General features: G+C 45.2%; 1 protein-coding gene across 1 annotated transcript; it reads right to left on the reverse strand.

Annotated features, from left to right (window-relative positions):
* Window positions 1–269: 269 nt before the first annotated feature.
* On the reverse strand, window positions 270–21,555 carry NEK9 (NIMA-related kinase 9; the record flags this gene model as incomplete). The annotated part of the gene is made up of 21 exons (XM_010284230.1): window positions 270–850; window positions 1,260–1,472; window positions 1,892–2,056; window positions 2,289–2,479; window positions 3,022–3,081; window positions 3,311–3,481; window positions 3,861–4,022; window positions 4,577–4,685; window positions 5,074–5,229; window positions 6,092–6,138; window positions 6,556–6,756; window positions 7,716–7,860; window positions 9,096–9,288; window positions 10,383–10,433; window positions 11,365–11,429; window positions 12,023–12,133; window positions 13,091–13,222; window positions 15,824–15,929; window positions 17,798–17,868; window positions 18,746–18,801; window positions 21,378–21,555. Coding segments are annotated over 21 exons (2,706 nt in total), but the record flags the coding sequence as incomplete, so codon positions are not given.
* Between the last annotated feature and the right edge of the window lie 287 nt (window positions 21,556–21,842).

Raw genomic sequence — 21,842 nt, forward strand, 5'->3', positions numbered from 1 at the left:
CTATTGGAAACGACACCCAATTCACTCATCTCGGTGCATTACTTGGAAGTTGGAAAGCTCTAGGCACCCAGAATAAAGCCTTTAAACTCCGTCTATACAGGCCACTGGACACAGCTACATGGCCAGAAGCTGTCCAGGCCAGGGACATGCTGTCTACCATTATCTCCCTAAGAGGAAGATCTCCGCTGCCCCCAGAATGAGATGTTCTCTGCTCCCTCTGCCCCTCAGCAGAGGGGAGCAGCCTCACTGTCTGGGCCTTACCATGTGGTAGGGAGAGGATCCTAGTCCTTCACCCCTCTGAAGTGAAGGTGGCGAGTGTTAGGGTTCAGCCAGCTTCAGTACAAAACACATCTCCTCCTCTCATCTAGAGATGCAGTGATGAATACTGGGGTCCCAAAGGCAGCTCCCAGGAAGCAGTGAAACAATGAAAGGACCACAAGCCACTACTGGAGCCATCGCCGTAATGGGGCCGTTCTGCCTCACGTGCAGAATGGGTACAATAAGGTACAAAGAGGAGCTGCTGCTGCTTCAATCACTGAGCTGGTCTAGAGCTCAGGGGCCCTTCCCCTCTCAAACTCACTCCTAGTTCATATCAAACGTACATGGGTGCTGCTCTGGAGCCTCCAGCCTCGCTCCTTGTCTGCGAGTGACCTGAAGCCAGGAAAGCCGCTCTCTGCATTCGGTTAGTGTGCTGTGAAGTTAGATGGATCCCAGTGGGCTCAGTAGACTAGAGGCTGGAGCGGCACGAGTCCGTTCCCAGGAGACACCAGGAATCTGAATCCAAGTCAGGTTTCGGATCCACGTCCATCTCCTCTTTGGCTGTCTGTGTTCCTTTGGAATGAACCTCCACCTGCCAAAACACATAGCAGTTATCCAAACAGCTCTAGGACTAACTGCAGAGAAGCTAGGAGCCGCCCAAGGCACAATTCTTATTCTCCACTGCCATTTGGGACTCTGCAACATCTGGCCGCCCACACCTTCTCATCAGGAGAAATAAAGGGGAATCCCAGGTCCCTCAAGGATTGGGCTGTCATCACAAAAAACTGTCGTCTTGGTTTCACTCCTGTTGCTACTACCACAGCCTGCATCAGCAGCTCAAAGAGGAGACGGGCACCATGCTCAGTCCCCCCATTCTGCTCTAAGAGAGACTTCTGTTAAGAGCTGCTGCCTTCTGTGCAGCCTCCACAATCTATGTAGGAGCCAAGATCAGCGTGGTGAGCCCTAAGCATGGATGTGCAACCCAGGTGATGGGTCCTCACCTGCTGCACTCCCTCTGTTCCCCTGCAGAACTGCTGGAGTTGGGCACTCAGACGAACAGTTTCCTGCTGCAGCTTCTTCTGATCTTCCAGACACTGTAAAACCAGGCCTCGGAGATGCGTCACCTCCACTTGCAGAGCACTGCACATGCAGCCAGCAACAGGAGATGCTGGCTTCCCTTCACCACATGGCAAAGTTGGACTCAGGCCAGTAGGCTGCAGAGACAGAGAAGGAAGTCAGGCCAGGTTTGACTGCAAGGCCAGGAGTTATATATGCCACAAGAAGCAGCCATGCACAGAAAGTGTCACTCCAGCTCATTTCCCAACTTTCCAAACTTCTAGCAGCCAAGATCAGCAAGCTACTAGTCATTACGTCTTCAGTAATTTTTCCAACTGCATTTTTCCACAGAACTGATCTCATTATTGTCAATCTGACCAAGCCCCAGCTTTGTGTTCTAGATTCCTGTGAATTGTTCTCTTTGCAGCATCATCTCTGATTATCAACAGCCCTCTTCTCGTCATCCAGATGAATTAGGCCAATCCAATACCCTCTTCTCATCTCTCCCCATAATTCAAACACTGCCATTTATGGCCCCCAAGAGCTTTTCGCCAAGCATTCACTTGGATAACATTACCCAGGGCTCCATTTTGGGCTTATTTGATCCAACAGGTTCCTCAGGGGCCACTTTGAGTCCTTGAAGTTTCTGGTAAGGGAGAGTCTCCTTCTCAGGCTCTGAAGATGCCATACTCAGAGGAAAGGGGCTGTCAGGCATGGGGATGAATTCAGCGTTCTCCAGCTCCTAGATACACAAAAGCCCCAGTCAGGCCTGCCTGCCTTCCAGCAGCTGACTTAATCTCCTCAAGCAATGCACCAGCACCCTCTTGTGGTAAAAAAGACAGCGAGGCCTAACGGGCTCCCGGCACAGCACAGCCCTGAGAACTTTTTGGAGCATCCCTTAAAGGCGGAAGGGGCCACTCGCTCTTCCCCAGCCTAGATCCCCATTTTAAGGCATTTCTGAGACACCACATTACCTTCCGCAGCCAGCCGGGGCAGGAGCTGCTGTCAGCACTGTTGCCTCCCTTAGCTTCTGTGGTGCTGATCCAGCCCCCCAACTCACGATCTGCTTCCATGGTTCCCCGAAAGCCTCCACTGGGATTGGGGGTCTCCGCTTCCTGTTCGTTATCCTCTTCCTCTCCTCCTCCAGTTGTACAGCTTTGAGCCACTAGGAAAAAAGAGTGAAAACTTTATACTTTCCCCATCTCTGCTATTCCTGTTGCCAAACCCCAGCTGGAACAGAGAAGATGCAGAAATTTGGGCTGTATGGCCACAGTGAGAGCACATGCTAGTGGCATCTCCTTCAATAGCTTATCTCCCTACAGTCCTCCACTAAAGGGCTTGTATGCAGCAGTCTTTTGCAGCTTTTTGCCCCAGCCCTTCCACAGGTCCAAGAAATGACTCCAGCAGCTGCCCCATAGCCCCCCTTCCCTTATCAGCTCCCTTCGGTGAATTCCTCTCAGCTTTTCCTTGTGAAATTGAAGTTCCTCAATTACAAAGGCCTCACTGCATCCATGTTTTTCCTCCTCTGTTTCAGTTCTCTCTTTCCTGGCTTTGGGCCATCCCTTCCCATGCACGGCACTAACTAGATTTCCTCCCTTTGAACTTTTCTGTGAGGCCTTTCAAATACAGAGAAATCATGCTGCAGGACCAAGCTGCACTAACCCCTGAACGGACTTAAGCCACAGCTCCCCAGGGCAGGTTACTCACCAGTACCAATGGACAGGCCACTGCTGTTGGATCGGATTGTTTTAGAGTTCAACACCTTCTCTGCAAAGAGAGAAACATGTTTTCAGTTAAAAGTGCCCCATGGAAAGCAAGCAACTCCTACAACAGCACACAACAAAGCCAATGTTGCAAGCCTAGAGCTCAGACGAGCTTGCCACATTTCCCCACAGCAACCTGGCCTGTTCCCAGGCAGGATTTATAGTCTAGGTCCTGGCAAGCAATACATAATCATAACCAAGATCCCAAAATCTTATCCTAAACTTACACTTACCAACAATGATGATGGTGTGCCAACCACGGCATGACAGGTCTGGAACGTGATGCAACGATCCAAATATTGGCCGAGGCCATGAGGTACAAATATCCGAGCCATGAGCTCTCTCAGTCGATGTCATTGCCAGACGTCCATTCCCACCATTACCCCAGGCAAAGATATGGTTGTCTGAGGAAAGAGAGATTCAGGAACCTCAATTCACTCCCTCCCTCTCAGTCTGTAATTGCTACAAGGTTCACAGCCTCTCTGCTGTAACTGCTGTCCCAAAGTATCTAACCCACCAGCTCCATTTTGCCAGTGGGAGAACAAGCTGATAAAGAATCTAACAGGCAGCCACCAAGCCAGTACTCTGCAGCCTCAGGGACAGCGAATGCTTGGTGCTGCACTGGGACAAATAAGAGGGCCAGACAGCCCCAGTCTAGGAGGATTTCTTTATTTCAGTGCAGTGCTGCAGGGGTGGTCTACGAAATGCCTGGTGGGAGACAGTTAACCACATTGCAGATCTAGTTCAAAGAAACCCACCACAACCTCACAAAGACCCACTCACCGTCAGTAGCAGCTATGGTGAATTCATCTCCACATGAAACCCTGATCACCTGCTTACCCCCCAAGGGGCCGCCCAGTAGGTTAATTCCCAGGTGCTTCTTATAGTCCCCAACACCAAGCTGTCCGCACTTGTTGGAGCCGAAGGTCAGCAGGCGGCCTCGCTCTGAGAGGAGAAACAGGGAGACAGTCACAGCGAGGGCCCAACTCTGGAAGCAGCGATGCCTGCAGAGAACTAGCAGCCACAGCCCATGACCAGAAAGGACTGTGGTGAGAAGCCAGCCAGGCTGGGAGGGGATAGTGCCAGCCAAGAGGAATGGCTTCAGTCTGGAAACACCTCCCCAGTTCCTTCTCCCGTTGCTCCCCTTTTCTGATGCTGAGGGCTGGGACTCCTCACAGTCTTCTGACTGGTGTCACTTGGGCAAAGCCCAGCTCAGTCATAAACAAGTCTTCCTCTATCCCAGAGCATGATTCTTCCCCAAACCTTTTTTTTTTCCCCCTCCTTTAAAAAAAGGGGAAGGCGGACCCAGAAGCTGGTATTGCTGCTTCAGTTGGCCAGTAGGCAACACTGCTGAGGAACACGAATCCTGTGTTCCTGGAGCAGGCATGAGCCTTGCTACTAAGAGTACAACCCTCAGTGTCAGGGGCCAGGCTGAAAGGGCAAAGCTGACGTAAAGTAATTCAGCAACTAGTATTGACTTCTTAATACATACGGCTCACCATCAATGGAAGCTGTGTGTGTCTTCCCTGGAGAAATGGTACGGATCTTGTAAAAGGACAGCTGCTTGGCCAAAGTAAGGGAAGTGGCATATGGCACCTCACAGTATGTCTGAGAAAAGACATGTGGGTAAGCACAGAGTGAAAATCCACACATTCGTCAGCTAAGACCTACTCAAGCAGGTCTTGGCAGACCACAACATTAACCTAGGCAGTCCCAACACAGCTATGGTAAAGAACTACCAGAATCCATATCACTGCCTAAGACACCCTGGAGCAGCTCACTTTTTCACTACCTCAGATCTGACATAAGCCCATAGGGCAGACAGGAAACTGAGGAACAAACTGCCTCTTCCCAGAGTCCCAGTATCTATTGTCTTGGCTTGGAATTAACAAACTGGCACAAAGCTAATGAATGCTTTGTCACTGTTACAGGACCTCCACTTCCCAATGTACTACTGACTGCTGGGAGCTGGAGTCAGGGGCCCAAATGCACTTACGTCATGGTTGATTATCCCTGATGTGCACTGATTCAAGCCCAGCTTGTTGAACTCGTTGAGTCCACATGCCAATACTTTGCCTGTCTGGGTGAGCAGGAAAGTCCCATCACAGCCACAGTGAACGGACACAATGTTTAAAGTCTTTGGAACATCCACCTATATGGAAGAAATATATCCCAAGAAAATCAAAATCCCAACACCTAGCACATAGAAGCTGGCACATGGAAAACACATGGGGTTAGAGCAGTGGTTCAGCTAGTCTGCTCACTGACAATACCCAATGCAGTTATTTTGAATGAAGGTGTAAGAGTATCATGAAGTCTATAGCATACTGAAATTCCGGTCACAATGCAGAAATTCAAGGCATTCTAGACCTTATGTGCTCACTAGACATCAGTGAGCCAGCACAGGAACCAGAAACGTAGCGCACAGGCATCCTGGCCAGCTGGGGTCTGCAAGCACCTGACCCAGTTAGCAGAGCAGGGCTAGGTCTGTGCTGTGTGGGTGTGATACTTTGTGACCGCAGATATTTGGCTTCAAGGCATATCCTTGTTGGTTTCTAACCCTCAATGGATTAGACTACCTCAACTACCCCTAGCACTGTATTTCAAGAGGGTTTTACTTTCAACTCATCTTTAACTCAATATGCCAAATTCAAAGACTCCCTGTTGTTTGCATTGCAGCGAGTTTCCTCTACAGACCCAAGGTACGCAATTTTGTATTTCCTACTAGGATTTCTACAACATTAAGTTCGGCATTTCAAGTTCCAGCATGGAGATCAGAGCAATGAAGCTCTAAGTCATGATGCTGGCTGATTTGGGAGTGGTATGCCCCTCTGCCATGATCTCTAGGGAGAAATGAAGCAAAATGAAGTGAGCAAGCAACGTTAAAACCCTTGCAAACTCTACAATACCTCAGAAAAAAAACACCTGAGCCTCAGACAGTTAGTATTTCCAAACAGCAACTAAATAGGATTTATGTCCGTGCAGATTTTGAGAAGTAGTAGTCACAGCTCTACCTTCTGAGGGGTGTAGTGATCTTCTTCCGAATCCAAGCCCAAGCGCCCTGCATCAGTGAAAACACTGCAGTTAGAAATGGTCTTACAAGGTGCCCACCCCTAAAAAAATGGTATGGTCTCTCCATAGTCTCAAAGGAATCTCCCTACAGAACTAGAAACCTGCACCCCTATATGCATCATTGCCTGCCAATCCTCAAGGTAACCCAACCCCACTCACAGAACAACCGCCCCACCCACAATGAAGCCAAGTGGCACCCTAGAGCTTCCCAAAGTAAAGTCCCAAGGGCTCGGTCCCCAGTTCCCCATTCTTACAAGGAAAGAAAGCCCCAAAGCAACAATGTTCTTTGGCCCCTAGGGCATACCAGACAGCCCTCACCCCAGCCCTGCATTACACACCTGCACCAAGCCGCTTTCTGGAGCAGGCATGCCCCAGTGCCTTTAGGTTCCAGGGAGACTCTACCTACCGTACTCTCCACAGCCCCATGTGTAGACTTCTCTGTTCCTGGTCAGCACTGCCACATGGTTATCTCCACATGAGACCTGCTCCACAGGGTTGGTAAGAAAGAAATCCAGCTGCAGGGGCTCAAGCACTTCAGAGCCATAAGCCTTGTCAACGCCAATGCATCCATAATAGTCCGAGCCAAAGGCATACACCTGACCCTCATCTGAAGGACACAAGAGAAGCTCAGTCAGCACACAGAGCTTGTATTAGGCTGCGTATTAACCTCTTAGGACACGGCCACAGCAACCTCTTTTCTGTAATCATCCTCCTCTTCAGTGCAGAAGAATGTCATCAGGAGACTATGGAGTCTTTTCTTGCTCACATTAAGATGGATGACCTTCCACCATAACCTGCAGCTATGTCAGGCCACCAGTGTCAAAAAACTCTTGGGCTGAACTTTCTGAACTAACACTTTCTTTTAACAGAAACACACAAATTGATCCTGTGGCTCCTTAAGTCACTCCTCCAGCACACTGAGCATCTGAGCTTACCTCTGTCAAGCTTTTGCTTTTCCAGCACTGGCAAAATAAAAAAAAACTGGTAGGAAACTACCTCGTTGAGAATTGTTTTCATGGGTAAAGCAAGATTCAGATTCTTCCATAACAGACAACACCACAGTTAACCCATCTTTAAAAGTATGAGCAGGGTTAGAATTAGAGACAGCTACCAGGTCTCAAGCTTTCTGAATTAAACAGCAAATCTCAGAAACACATCTTTTTTTATTATTTCATTGGGTGACTCGTTCTCCACACAGTCCAAAAAGAGTTTCAAACACATTTACATTCTTGACTTCAGGCTCCTCTGTCTTTAACATGGGCATGCAGGGAGGCAACACATGCACTGGCAAGAGCAGGGACGCTGCACAGCCACAAGGAGCTGTGCTCAATACACAGCTTCATCACCAAAAAGGAGCACATCCTTAGCAAAACACGCAGCCTTGGGAGTCAGTATCTTCCTCTGATCTATCTCCACTACTGCACCTACTATCCTCAAAACTGAAGGGTGAGTAACATATGGGACTTTCTCCTTCGTGCACAAAGCTGCTCTGCTAATCTTATTGTGAAGCAAACATCTCCACAGCACAGCAAAGTGAGGGGACAGTGGTCCCCTTCCAGCTCTCACCTGTGATGCACACTGTGAAATCATCTCCACAGGACACCTGGCGAATGGCTTTTCCCTGAAGTTTCTCAACATGCTTTGGCTGCCGGTAGGAGGCTCTGTCTCCATGTCCCAGCTGCCCATGCAACTTGGTGCCGCCCTGCATATTCTGCGAGACAGAAATATCCAGTAAGGTTACGTATCCACAGGTCCAGAGATGCTGCCAATAGTTGCAGCACCTCAATCAAACAACAGAAGCCAGCAAAGAGCATGAGAAAGTGTGTTAGCTACTCTAGGGAAGAGACTGCTATGTGGCATAACAGCAGGCAACATTTTAAATGGCAGCACAAGCTTTCAGGCAGTTATGCGCTAACAAGGAGTAACTTGGTCTCAGGCCACCAGCTGGTGAGGAATCCCTGCTCCTTTCTCATCTGCCAGGCTACAGAACCTGCTCCCTGCTGCAGGACTGAAATTCATCCTTCAGTTTTTGGACCTTCTTTCCTAAATCCTAATGGCTGCAAAGAAACCCATAACAGGAAACAAATGTCACTGAAGTGGCCAGACCTACCAATTCTACAGGAAAACCAAAACAACTCTTCAGTGGAGTTGAAGCTAAAGCTAAAATATTAATAGCCAGCTGAAAGTTTTCAGTGGCCGTTCTTGCAGGAATATCCAGAAATGACATCAAGTTGCTCTCCTCCCATTTGGATTCTCCTTATTCTCTCACCCACCTACCACTACTTTGTAATCTGTCTTAAGAGATTCTGTACCATCAGTCTTCAAGCCTGTGGAAGCCTGAAGATGCAGAATACCTCCATGTCACTGACCAGCTAAGCCCCAGAAGACTGGATTCAATTGTTTTAAATGCATTAAATGTCACCACTTCTTTATTCACTTTAAGCTATTGCAGAATTTCCACTCATCATAAAACACAGAGTTATTTAGTACAAGACATCTCTGGTTTCATCCACAAGCTGCCTCACAGATGACATCTGTATTACAACCACCTCACCTCTTCTGATCTCAGAAAACCTTCCTCAAAAATATGCAACACCAAGAGCATGACAAAACCTCCAGTGCACTTCTAGTTGACAGAAACGGGGGGGAGAAGAGATGTTTGACTTGGTATCTAGGCCTAAAAGTCCACCACCTACAGTCCTCAAGTGCACAGCAAGTCTCCAACACACTTCCTGGCATGATGGTGAACTTCTCCCAAAAACACGCTTGCCTTGAGAGACTTGGGTCAGCCCCAAAGCAAGTGGCCTCACACAGTGTCCACTGCAATCAGATTTCTCTTTCCAAGCTGCTTGTTCATCTGATTCTAACAGGCTCATGAACAGTCAGCAGTGGATCTGGACTGTCCTCTCCCACCCTTACCCTCTTCCTGCAGTTTCTCTCACTTACCACCCAGGTGTAGAGCTCCTTCTCCACTGTCACCACAGCAAAGTGAGTGTTACCAGCACACACCTGGCGTGCACTGCAGCCACTTTTGATGGCATCCAGCTTCTGGGGGGTAGACTTCCCGCCCCCCCAAACATACACCTCACTAGTCCGTGAAGTCACCACTGCAATGGGAGCCTCATTCACGGTACTTGACCTGCACAAGACCCCCCGCAACAAAACACACATGCTTTTAATAATGAGTTTGCATTCACTGTCATCACTCATTTTCCTACTGTAGTCTATCCGTTTCCTTCACAACCATTCATGGTTTTTATTTTCACAAACTCTTCTCTTTGTTGAGTGGTTTTGAGACCTCAACTGCTATAAAGAGATTCAGGATCAAACCTGTCTCAAAGCAGCAGTGGAAGTAGCCTCCACGAAGCATTTTAAAAAGCCTACAATCCAGTTTTACGTCATTTAAAAAGACTGGGTTTTCACTGAATGGCCACGGAGCTGTTCTCATTTGTGAAAAATTAAAGCCTTACAAACAGTCATGAAACCTTCCTCAAAATACAGAAGCATCCAAAAGCTTCTAACTTTCCTCTCTCCTCTCTATTTAAATTACAGGCTTCCATCTGAGGCCAAAAATATAACTCTTCGATGCAAGTAAGAATCAATTCACAAGCAGATTGCAAAATGGAAGTTGTAATCAAAGTAAACTGTTTGCGAGCAACCCATAAACTGGAACAACTTCACATAAAGTGCTCAGATAGTATGTCCAAGTTTATGATGAAAAAAAGCTGAAATTCTATCAGACAAATCAACAGAACAGCTATACATATCACGGAAGCTATCTGCTTCATGGATCAATCCTGCTTACAGGCTTACTGGGGACTGTGGAAAACCTGGGCATATATCCAGTTTTATGAAAGATATTTATATTCATTTAATGTTCAACATTCAGACAGTCATATTCTTCCTGCTCAAAGGAATTTGTGTGAAAGGAGGAATCTAAATTACATCCTCAGATATGCAGGCTGTAAAGACTACATCCTCAGTAGGACAGATTAGAGTTGTATAGGATCTGCTGAGCTCAGGTTCCAGTCATACATATAAGCAGGATATAAAAGGCAGAGTAAAACACAGGACAATAACCATGTAACAAGCATGTCAAATTCCCAGCATTTAGGGATCTTCTAAACTACACTATTCCATTAAGGTTGTCACAGACTAACACTCTCAGTAAAGTTCCTCTCTGGGGAGCTGTTCTCTCCAGACTTCCTTTCAAACACATGCCCAAATAATTACCTTGGTCGCTTATTTGGCCCATTAAGCAGTGTGACTTTCTCTTCCATCTCCCTGCCAAAGGAGAAGAAGCATTTTAGGAAACAGTAACATCGCCCAAAGCAATTTACTGACAAGCAGCACACACAGACTGCTTTCCTGTCCAATAAAATGCTGCTCCCTCTTGGAGGAAATCTGTCAGCTGTTTACGATCTCACAGCAATAGACAGTAAGTAGGGCAGAAGTAATATACCATATAGCTAACAAACTTCCAGAAGAGCTGAGGACAGCAAACTACATACATACCAGGATGTGGCCAAACAATACCCATATTGCATAAGAATGGTCTTAAATGGCTAAATATTATCAGGATTCGGGCTTTTACCAGTGCATACAGCAAGACAAAACTCAAACTTTGCTGACCTAAAAGAACCTTGTTACAAAGGACTAAGTCTGCTGTCCACAAAGCAACAAATGGGGGATCCAAACAGTCCCAAATTATGGCCCACCTTTCATGAAAAGACTGTGTGCAAGCTGATGGTCAAACTACGCCAAAATGGGCCACTTTCAATGCAACTCTCTCCAGAAGGAGGAGGCAACGAAGGGAGAAAGCAAAGGTCTCTGTATTGCATGACATGTATATTTTGAAAGACCTTTTCCAATGACCCTTTGTTTACAGAGATTTGAAGAGCAGGAAGCAGCATTCCTCAAAGGACCTTCAAAAAGGGATGCCTCAAAGTTCTCAGTGTAACAGCTTCTGACAAAGGACGCAGAGACCTTTCTAACCGTACCCACGCACGAACAGAACACAGGGATTGATCAGAAGACAAGACAACAAGAATGCACTTCTCTCCTAAAGAGGATGAAGCGTATTTCAATAACTGCCTCAGGTCAGGCCAAGTTAACCTAAGGACTTTACTACAAAAGCATAAATGCCGCTAGCCTGCACAAACCCTCCTATTTTCTCTGACACCTGTCCAGGTTTCAGGCAAGACCAACCAATTACCTTCTGCGTTTGCTGAGAAAGGGATGTTCAAGCAATTCATCTGCTGTAGGTCTCTTCTCTGGATCCTGAAAGAAGCAAACAACAAGTCATTCTCTAGGAAATGCTCATCATCTACAACCAAATCTTGGGCCAGGAAACCTCATTCAAGCCTGCTTGGACCTCCTTCTCTGACTGCCTTCAGAAAGGAAAGGAATTAATTCAAATATCTGGAATGAATAGGGATAAATGCCAGGGATGTGGAGGGACTTCCATGCTCTGAAGGTATCAATACTATGTTTGCTTTCAAGAAATTCATCCCCTACAGACAGCCAGAGTCACAGACAGAAAGCCAGAACCATAAGAGACCATACAGAGATGATGCTCCCACCTCCGTAGCACTGCATTAGAAAATAACTGCTTTTGCCAGCCCATTAAATAACTGTCATCAGAGTAAACCCAACAACCCTCCAGAGCCTACAGGTCTGAATGGCATCGAGACAATGCTTTCAGAGGACTGGAGGAAGCCCAGCCTCAGTGGTGCCTCAGGCCTCTCAGAAATTACCCTGCATCAACAGTGTTCACGCTGAAACAGGCATGTCATTCCCCTCCACCCCTGAATTCCATGGCTTAGGCAGCTGGCAAGGGGTGTCTGAAAGTTAAAAAAAAGTATTTTGCCAACCTGATCAAGGCAGGAATTCACCATCTGGATCAGGTCCCGGGAGTAGACAGTGGAATCAACCTCCATGGCACGATTTCCCTGCACAATCTTCACACAAAGGTTCAGGGGATTCTAGGCAGAAACCAGCAACCAGCTGTAAGGGAGCTGAACTGGACAATGTGTCCAATGGGGAGAGATGCTACAGGCCACTATTATTTTCTTCCTCCTTCTCTGATCGGGACACACCCTCCTTCTTCCCTGCCTAGTACATTCTCCAGAAATCTAATAAATCCTGCAGAAATGGTACCTCTGATAGCTAGGACTTGGTGGCAACATCCAGCCTTTCACCAAATTCCCTAACAGTGGAGGGAATTTAGGCTTCTCTTTGCATTGAATATCCTACACAGCATATTGTCAATGAAACACCAGACAGCAGCAGAGTTACTGGGGCCTCGGTAGCCATGATGAGAAGAAGTCAGGAAAGGATGGTATTTTCACATTGGCTCTTTAAGGGTTACAAAATCTTGCACCATGGCAGCTAGCAGCTTTTCCCATCACATGGCACAAGCTGGCAAATCACATTTGCAGCCAGCAAAGCTCCCTTTCACCCTCTCCATGCCAGTTTGACCACACTTTTGCTCAAACTTTGAGAAAAGGGTAACAGGATTTAATCTGAAGGCTGGAAGTTTTCACTGCAGAACACTGCACAGAAAATTCACAGCTAGTAATGCTGAAAAAAACCCAAAAAACTACACAAGCACAAACTTCCTCCTTGTAGAGAAAACATCACATTTCATTCACAACCATGATACAAGTTAGCACAGCTTGTATGCTGCGTCTGGTAAAGCTAGGGCTGCAGACAAGGGTGGGTTTGGCAGAAGCCAGAGAGGCACCTGTAGTGCAAGGTAGCGGAAATCATGCAGACATTTTCTCTGGCTACAGCTGGCATTCCCAGGCCACTGTTTTCTTAATCAGCAGATTTAAACAACAATGAAAGAAAAACATGAGTTAAGAAAGCTATGAGCCAAGTGTGAATCTCAGGGTGATAAAAAATAAGATTGCTCAGTCCATCCTGGTTTGTAGACTTACAGTAGCATCAAAGGTCCTCTTCAGAGTAAGCAGCTCAAAGATGACACAGCCCACAGCCCAAATATCTGATTTGAAGTTGTATTTCACACCCTGGCAGAGTTCTGGGGACATGTAATACGGAGTTCCCACCAGCTAGGAAAAATAACATTTAAAAATCAGAAATGATCCAGCAGCCTTCAATGCAGGAGCTCTGTGTCCATCATGTTCACACAGGCCCATAAGCATCAGAGCTAGACACAGCTTTAACACAGCACTGAAGTGACACAGATGACACACCCCACCAACGTGCTGGAGGGATAGGAACAAGCAGCACGTTTCTTCCCTTCTTGTCCACAAGTCTGTGCTTGCGTTTCTCAGAAGATCCTAGACATCTCTTTGCTCAGATCCTGATGTGGTACATACTTCTCAGTAGAGTAGTAGTCATGAGAATGCAGCAAGGACTTGCCCCTCTCTTAAGCCTCTGATTACCTCTAAATGTAGTTTATTTATGTACTGACCAGGCATATGGAAACCCTCATAAGAGGTGTATGGAAAAGGGATCTAGCAAAGCTTCCAATCACAGATGCCAGCTCATGGCTATGGAGTCACTCTGTCTGATCACAAGGTACTGCCAGGACAAAGGCTACTCTGTCTCCAGTGAAAGAGGGGTTACTTTTGGGTCAGTAAGTAGAAAGCTGGCATGAGTCCCACTTGAAAGGCTTTCACTTCAGAAGTGGGCTTTTTTTCAAACACCCCTCACCACACAGAATATCCCAAACCCCAGCACTTAAATACAGAAGCCCTCCCAGCTACAACAGAAATAATGACAGAGCTCAAAGTCACAACAAGGAGACACAGAACAAACACAACAAAAGGTGTAAGAATGAAGCTTCCAGATGAATGGAGCTCACTCCCTAGCTAGGAACTAGACAGCAAAATACAATTAAAAAGACAGAATTTAGAACGGGAAATATTTATAGCTGGCCTCTTTTCACCACTCTCAGCAAAGCGCTGAGGAGTACAAAGCTTGCCTTTCATTAGGCTCTGCTAGTACACCAGATACCCAATGGGCACATTCAGAATCTGCCATGTCCCTTCCACTTCCCATTACAGAGCGCAACAGCTACAGAGCTAGGTGAGTCCTAGCCACGGGAAGGTTTAGAAGCCCACCTAGTTAGAGTATCATCTGGAGAACCAGGACACTGCACCTAAACCTTTTTTAAGCAAAGGATAATGTAAGCTTTCTGTACAAAAGACACAGACATATTTTCTATATCTTCCTTGGTAAATGGGAGAATGATAAATTAAGAAATCAGCATTTAGTAAGCAAGATGTAAACTTTTCACAAAATTGTAATTCGACTGTTACAATTACAAATACTGACAATAACGTGTTTTGCACTCATGTCACAAAAAATGACCTCCAGACTGCCACTGATCATTAGATCACAAAATGAGGAACTAGCTCAGAGCACAGCCAGCATATACAGAATGAAATGCGGTTGAAGGTATGTAGTTTAAAATTTTTAAAAGTGAAAAAGATAAAAAGAAAAGCTCGCAGGTGTAGATGAACACACACAAAAACAAAGCTGGAAATTCATAGCACAGACTGCACTTTCTCTGAAAGCCAGAAGGCCATGAAAAACATGATGAAACGGGAAGCGGTTTTGCTACAACCTGGCTTAGCGAGGGCTTTATGCAGTAGCCTTGAGCTCCCACTTAATGTGCAACAGCACAATAGCACTCATGTTCTGGAAGGAGGTTCACAAGTATTTAACTACACATCCTAACAGAACACCAAGAGCTTGCATTAAATCTAATAATACAGCCTGGTAAGGGGAAGTGCAGGCTGGCTTGCATCCCAAACTATAATAAAGGCCTTTAGCAAACAGGAGCTCCAGACATCATCTCCCTTTCCAAGCCTAGCACTCACCACAGAAATTAATGGAGCTGGGAAATCCAAGCTGAGCCTTTCAGGTGCCTGCAATACAGCTTACCTTGTGTCATAACCCTGCCTGCAAAACTGCTTTCTGGAAGGGTCTGGAACAAAGCCAACCTTGACAGCCTTCTGGTAGAATTAATCTCTCCTACAAAGCTTTGCTCCCTTCCAAGGGCACTACCAATAAACCACACACCTGGTTTCCTTAAGAAGCACAAGTGCCTTCCTTCCTTCCTTCTCCTTTGCACTATGGTACAGTGCAATGTCAGGCAAACAGATCCAAGCTATCTCAGATCCAGCTGAGGCAAAATGCCCCTCTTAGCACAGCAGTATGACCAAATGAATTTAACTTGCTAAGCTGGGCTTAACTAGCCCAGACGGAGAGTGCTGTACTGATGTGACTATACTGCTGTCTCTGTACCTTCGGATAGCACTGCCTTCGTGTTACACAGATTCACTTTTGCAAGTACTATGCCTAGGTACCAGGGAAGGAAGACCAGTGCTCTCTAGCACAGCTATACTGTCTCTGGCACAATTCCATGCTCACAGCAGCAATTATCTTTAGCCTACTGCTGCTTTACAGAGAGACAGACCTCCAAAAGGTAACCTGGGAGCAAGGATAATGGCAGGCTGCAACACACCAGCAAATATGCCAATGTTAGTGAGATAACATTGACAGGAAGTTGAGGGAAGAAGGAAAGGAAAACGACAGAAAACAAGCAGCAAGAATGTACAGCATCCCCGGTCTTCTGCAAGGCATGCAGAGCTGAAAGAAAAACACACCTCAGTTTGCACTCAAAGGCAGCAAATACTCACAGTCTCAGCCATAGAGTACTCAGAGTTCAGCTTCTTTGCCAACCCATAGTCTCCCAATTTAATCAGGTTTGCCTTGGTTAGAAAGATATTTAATGTCTTTATATCTCTGAAAGGAGAAGAAGAAATGCAGACACTCAAATATATTTCCGGATTTCAGAGTCTTCCACACACTACTACGCCTCCCCCCAAAATGAAGTACTTGCTACTCTGCCAGAACTGTCTCACATACAGAGAGCTCTCCAAAGGCAATTTGACCCCAAATACTGGGGCAGTACCTGCAGTTATCCATATTTTATCACATCCCCACAAAACACAACACAGTCTAAAAAGCTCAGGCTCCAGACACCTATGTAAAAGCCACAGATCAAAGATAGTTCTTTTCCCCCCCTCTCAGTCTCTTCTTGTATGAAGGTCATTCAGTAGGTCTTATTTTTCCTGGTTTTATAAATAGACCCAAGCCAGGAGTCACTGAGCTCAGTACAAACAAAAATGTATGCATGAATATGTATGTATACAAAAATAAACACACACACAGAGGGTATGAAACAGATGCCACTCTAGAACTTAAGCATAAACACCCCTCTACCTTACACTTCAAGACCAACTCTTTGTAACTATGCCCAGATCAAAATGCTGATGGCCACAAAAATGCTGAATTCTGAAACTCATTGAAAACACTTTCTCCCAGGCAGAATAATTTATATGTAGTCTCACAGATCAATATAAGAGGCTATAAATATAGAGAGGAAGCTCCTGCAGAATATATGCTTCCCATGGCCAAAACTTTGTAACACTCCCTTTTCCTATTGTACCATCAACAACTTCCCAGTGCAGATCAGGACAACATCAAGTAAAGCAGCACTTTGCATTCATCCACTTGGGGCATCGCAAAGTCCTGAGTCACTCTGACAATGTCTGCAGCAGGAGGAAATCACTGCAAACATTTAAATAACTGTTCAATTCGTTATTATGGAAGGATTTGGGGCCACACATGTTCCTAGACTGTGAACCCTGCCGCAAAGATGGGCAACAGAGGTGGTAAGCAGGAAATCACTGCAAAAGCAGGACAGACATGACATCCGCCTTAGGTCAAAAACTTTGGTACTACTTTGTTGAGTGTAGGGTACCAACCCTTCATTAGCAAGGCTTGCCAATTACCGAAGATTTAGAATGGCAGCAACCACAATGCTATCCCACAGAAAACATCCTCACACAGCTATGCACATTAGTTAAGAGAAGGATGTTGTGCAGCACACAATCCAAACATGCTAGAAACAGCTGTCTACATGTGCGGTGCTCTCCAGAACGTTACAGCCTCCTTGAAGCACAGATAAGCCATGAAATTTACTCCTCCCAAACAGAAAAGGGCAACAGAAAGGTAATTGGCTACTCACTAAAACCTCAGAGTCAATGTCAAAATTACCACTACCAGCTAACAAGCTGTATTACTTCCTTAAATTAACAGGCCGAAGAAATGAGATTTGGCGAAATGTAGGAAAAATCTTTGCATGAGTTATATAACAGCAATGTACCAATGCAGTCTTAATCACTGTTAGCCTCCAGGAATTACAGAAGGATGTACATGTTGGTTTGAAGCTATTAATTGTGGAGCGGGTAGGAAGTACCTTTGGCCTGTGGTAACTGCTCTTCCTACACATTTCAGCAAATATCGTTTATATGCTATGGCAATAAAGGGCCAATTTACTTCCTTCCTACATGGATTAACTCTTTGTCCACAAAAGCATCAGAGACAGCAATTCCATTTTCATATTCAAAATTTCTTGCATATTTATCACAAGACCAAGAAAAAAAACTTTACAGAAGTGACACTTAACATCTAGGCAGTCCAGCTACGCTTTGGAGAGAAGCTCAGTGATTGCCTTAAACACAGAAGGAAAAGCTACTCAGAAGAGTTCTGCACTCACATTCATGAACCGCACCAGTTACCTTAGCTTTACCGCATGCCACCCTTACCTGTGAAGAATTCCTGCTCGATGAATGCAGCTCACAGCTGATGCAATTTGAAAGAGATACCAAACCACCATCTGCAAAGGTAGGAATAAAAGCTTTATGTGAGGCTCAAACCTGCCCCTCTAAACCCCATACGTCCCTGTCACACAGAGGCACAGCAAGAAGGCCTGACATACCATTTAGATGCTCCTTCAGGAATATGAAAATTTATAATTTCCTGGTTTGGAAATCTCTGAAAAGATATTCCAAAAGGTAGATTGTTCTAGTGCTGTTCATAGTGTCTGTCCTGACAAGTGTCACAAAATTCAATCAGTGAAAAGACTTAGGAATGACACCTACTGACCAGCTGGGAAAGATCTACAGTTGGGCTCTCTGGAATATGAGCTGTGACCATTTAGTATTCACTATGAGCCGGAAGGCCTTAGAAGTCATTTTATAAGATAAATAAATGTAATCGTTAACCACCTCAGCATGAGGTGGAAGCAGACAGCAGAAAGTAAGTTTAAAAAATAAAGAAAAATAAAAGAAAAAGGAACAAGAACATAAAAAGATCTATGGTGAGACAGATGCAAGGTAATTACTCAGAAAAGAACCTACAAAATGGTTAAGAAGAGAGAGAAATTGAGTACCAGCTAGGAAGAAACACAGAAAGAGGTTTTAAAGTTAGCCAAGATGATAAGGTGACAAAAGTCAGTTGCGTGCTCTCTTTCATTATTCCTCCCTCAGAAGCTTATACTGCTTATAGACAGCCAAAAAGGAAACAAAAACGTTTCTGATAGTCCATAAATGTTTGCAATATTCAACAGGAGAGGAAGGATGTCAGTCCACAGATATACACAGGAACTCCCCACCAGCACTACAGGAAAAATGCTGTATAAATACTCAGAAAACCAGACAGATCCCCAGAACATTAGGCCAGCCCCAGTGCTCCCTCAAACCAGTGCAGATTACCTCTTCTTCAAATAACTTGTCCTTCTGACGCAGAATCTTATCGTAGAGGTTCCCTCCTGTAATAATAAGTGAGTGAGAAAGACAGAGAGGTTCATCTTAGTTAACAGCAGCAGTTACTCTACTCAGGTATTGCTGGGAATACTCAAATCCCCCAAAAGATCTGATGAGTCAGTACAGCTCTCTCTCAGCACTCTTCACTTAAACTAGTCAGGCACTCACAAAATTAAGTTCTAAACGATTCAGGCACTCACAAAATTAAGTTCTTCTTCCATCTAAGAACTTCACTGGCATACCTAAGCTTAAACAGAGATGATTAACACCACCATTTAATAATCTCCAAAAAGTGAATCAGTAAGATAGGCTAGCAGTCCCTACTTTTTTTACCTGTAAGCACTTCTTGGGATATGTAAACATTTGTAACCTGTACACCAAATCACATGAGATTTGTGTGTCCTGCTCAGCATTATATATAAATAATACATTTAAAAAAGAGAAAGAAAGCAATTATAAGTTCAGAGTAGTCCCTGAAAGCACAAGTTACTGCCTTTCCCCACTTACTGCCCAGCTCTGACCTGCCTCTCTCCTTCATCTGCCCTGCCTGCTAAATACATCGATGCGGAATTCACAAAGCTTTGACAACAGCAGCACCACCAACAGAAGCCTGAAATCAGCAGAATCTTCAGGGCACATCACAATTTCAAGGCAGCAGGCTGAAAATCAAGGATAACTAAGAGAAATGATGCTGATGGCTGCCGGCAGTGAGACTCTGTCAGATTAGCATCCTACCAGTAAATCCTCAATCTCTGATCACACCCTGTTGCTATTCCATTTCCCAGTTATATATTATGTCCTAATAGTAATGGAACACCAGACCATTTCCCATTCCCATGGGTATGGTGCAAGACAGCTTTCTGCTGTATGACTTCCATGGGCCTGTCGAGTTACAGATGTCTAAAGCAGGTTGCAGTGGCTCCTTTGCCTCCTTGAAGGGCTTAGGTCAGACTTGCACATTAGGACGTCTTATGGTATCATGATATATATACAGAATTACAGGCAAATAAATCAAAACTTGGCTTCCTCCCCTGTAAAATGGAGGCAATATTTACTCATATTTCAACATCTTTCCTAGATCTCCAGGAAATTTGCCAATTAAACAGTACAAACTTTGGATTCTGAGGAGTGTCTGATAGCAACTAGTCCAGTTTTATGTTAAAAATTACTCACAAGTTATCTTGGACTTGTACACTGTAAAAAAAACAAAAACAAAAACAAAAAAACAACAAACCAAAACACAGAAACAACTATTAACACATTGGCAAAACCAGTACCCACAAGTCTAAATAAAATTCCCTCTTTCTCACATCCCTAGTTCTGTACCACTCAGACATATTCAGGCATAATGCAGGCTGAACTCATCTCTTGGTTATTGTCCCAAAGTAAGACAATCGGTTTAGGGACATTAACAAATACGTATAGACATCAGTACTATGCAGCTTCCCTCTATGCCTTCCAACGAATTTATAATGGCCCCAAGCATGCAGTCTTTTCAGGGCAGCTAAATAACTCAAGAGTACTCCTAAAATAAATAGTGCATCAAAAAGATAACATTCCCCTACTCTTGCACTGGACTCCACCCTGCATAAGAACAAAAAGCAGAGAAGCAAAACCAGCTTTGGCCAATCTACTAACCAGGGTGTTTAACACCCTTCAAAAATACTTCGCACAACTCTCTTGCCCTCCCCAACCTGTCCCCGTGAAAGCAATCTGTTTAAGAGGATAACAACATGATGATAGCCTTTTCCATCAAAAAAAGTTTCTGCTGATGAGCCAAGGCTTAACATAAGCCGCGAACACACACAGGATACCTAGCTGGGGAGCTGTCCCACCCAACCAAATAGGAACTGTACTGCAGTCCTAGGAAGGTATCCTGTTCCAGCAGTATTAGCTGTATGTGACCTCCTCTTCCAGCTAAGGGCAGCTGCAACTCAGACCCTCACATCAAATCCTTCTGTCTCTCTATCCCAACCAGGACGGTTTCCTCTGCCATCTCCAAACAATACCATCTGATCTACTCTTGGACGGAACTTTAAAGTTTTCTCCACCACCAAAAGAACTGTTTTGGTTTTTTTTATTGTAGACATAGAAGCTGATAGCATAAGGCAAGAAAAAGTCCTGATTGCAGTGTGCCAGTAGACTTTCAAGCTTTGATTTATAATTGCCAAATGGAGAGGTCTACTTAAGTGATGCTACTGAAAAACAGCCACACTCTGTAGTGGCAGAAAGGCGTGAATATCCTCATGGTCTTTTTCCCCTGTCCCCCTAAAAGAGCACAGCAAGGTGCAGTAGAACTGTACATTACTAATAACCCACTTCTTCCACTGTACCAGCTACTCAGAAGACTCAAGAAATCATCTACAGCCTGAACTGCCTGCACTAACTACTGGGCTTCTTTCTTTGGCACTCAAGACACAAATCAATCAGAAGGGTTCTCAATCTCTTCTTCAGAAGGTACGCAGCAGAATCCACCTCTGCTCCTCAGAGGACATCCCAGGAAGGCTCCCTGGAGGTTCTGCAGGAGGGTGACTCAGCAACATGGCAGACACCTGTTTCTAAGTGGGAGTAGGGATCTCACCATTACAGTACTCCAGCTCAATCAGCAGCGTGGTGTTATCCATGAAGTGATTGTAGTATGCGATGATGTTCTCATGCTGCAACAGGGCAAGGATAACGATTTCGTTCAAAGCATCACGACGCTCCTTTTCTGACAGCCGGGTCAGGTCCACCTCCTTCCACACCACAAGTGAGTCATCCTGAAACACAACAACATCTTTTAATTAAAAACACACTACCTTGAAGATAACAGCATGTGCCTTTATAGCAGGAAATTAAAATTTCACGAAAGGTAAAAAGACCTTCCTGCCTCTTACAGATTTCAGACAAAGATTCTTCACAACAATAAGTTTTGAGGTTTTCTGTTTGTCGCTAGGAATAGTGATGGCCTGAAGCCATCTTTCTAGCTGGCCAGCACTTGCTTTGGGGGAAAAAAACAACAACAAAACCACCAACAAAAAAGCCATACTACAAGGTCTCCAGGGAA

The sequence above is a fragment of the Phaethon lepturus genome, unplaced genomic scaffold (assembly GCF_000687285.1).
Source record: "Phaethon lepturus isolate BGI_N335 unplaced genomic scaffold, ASM68728v1 scaffold33113, whole genome shotgun sequence".
In the NCBI taxonomy this organism is placed as follows: domain Eukaryota; kingdom Metazoa; phylum Chordata; class Aves; order Phaethontiformes; family Phaethontidae; genus Phaethon; species Phaethon lepturus.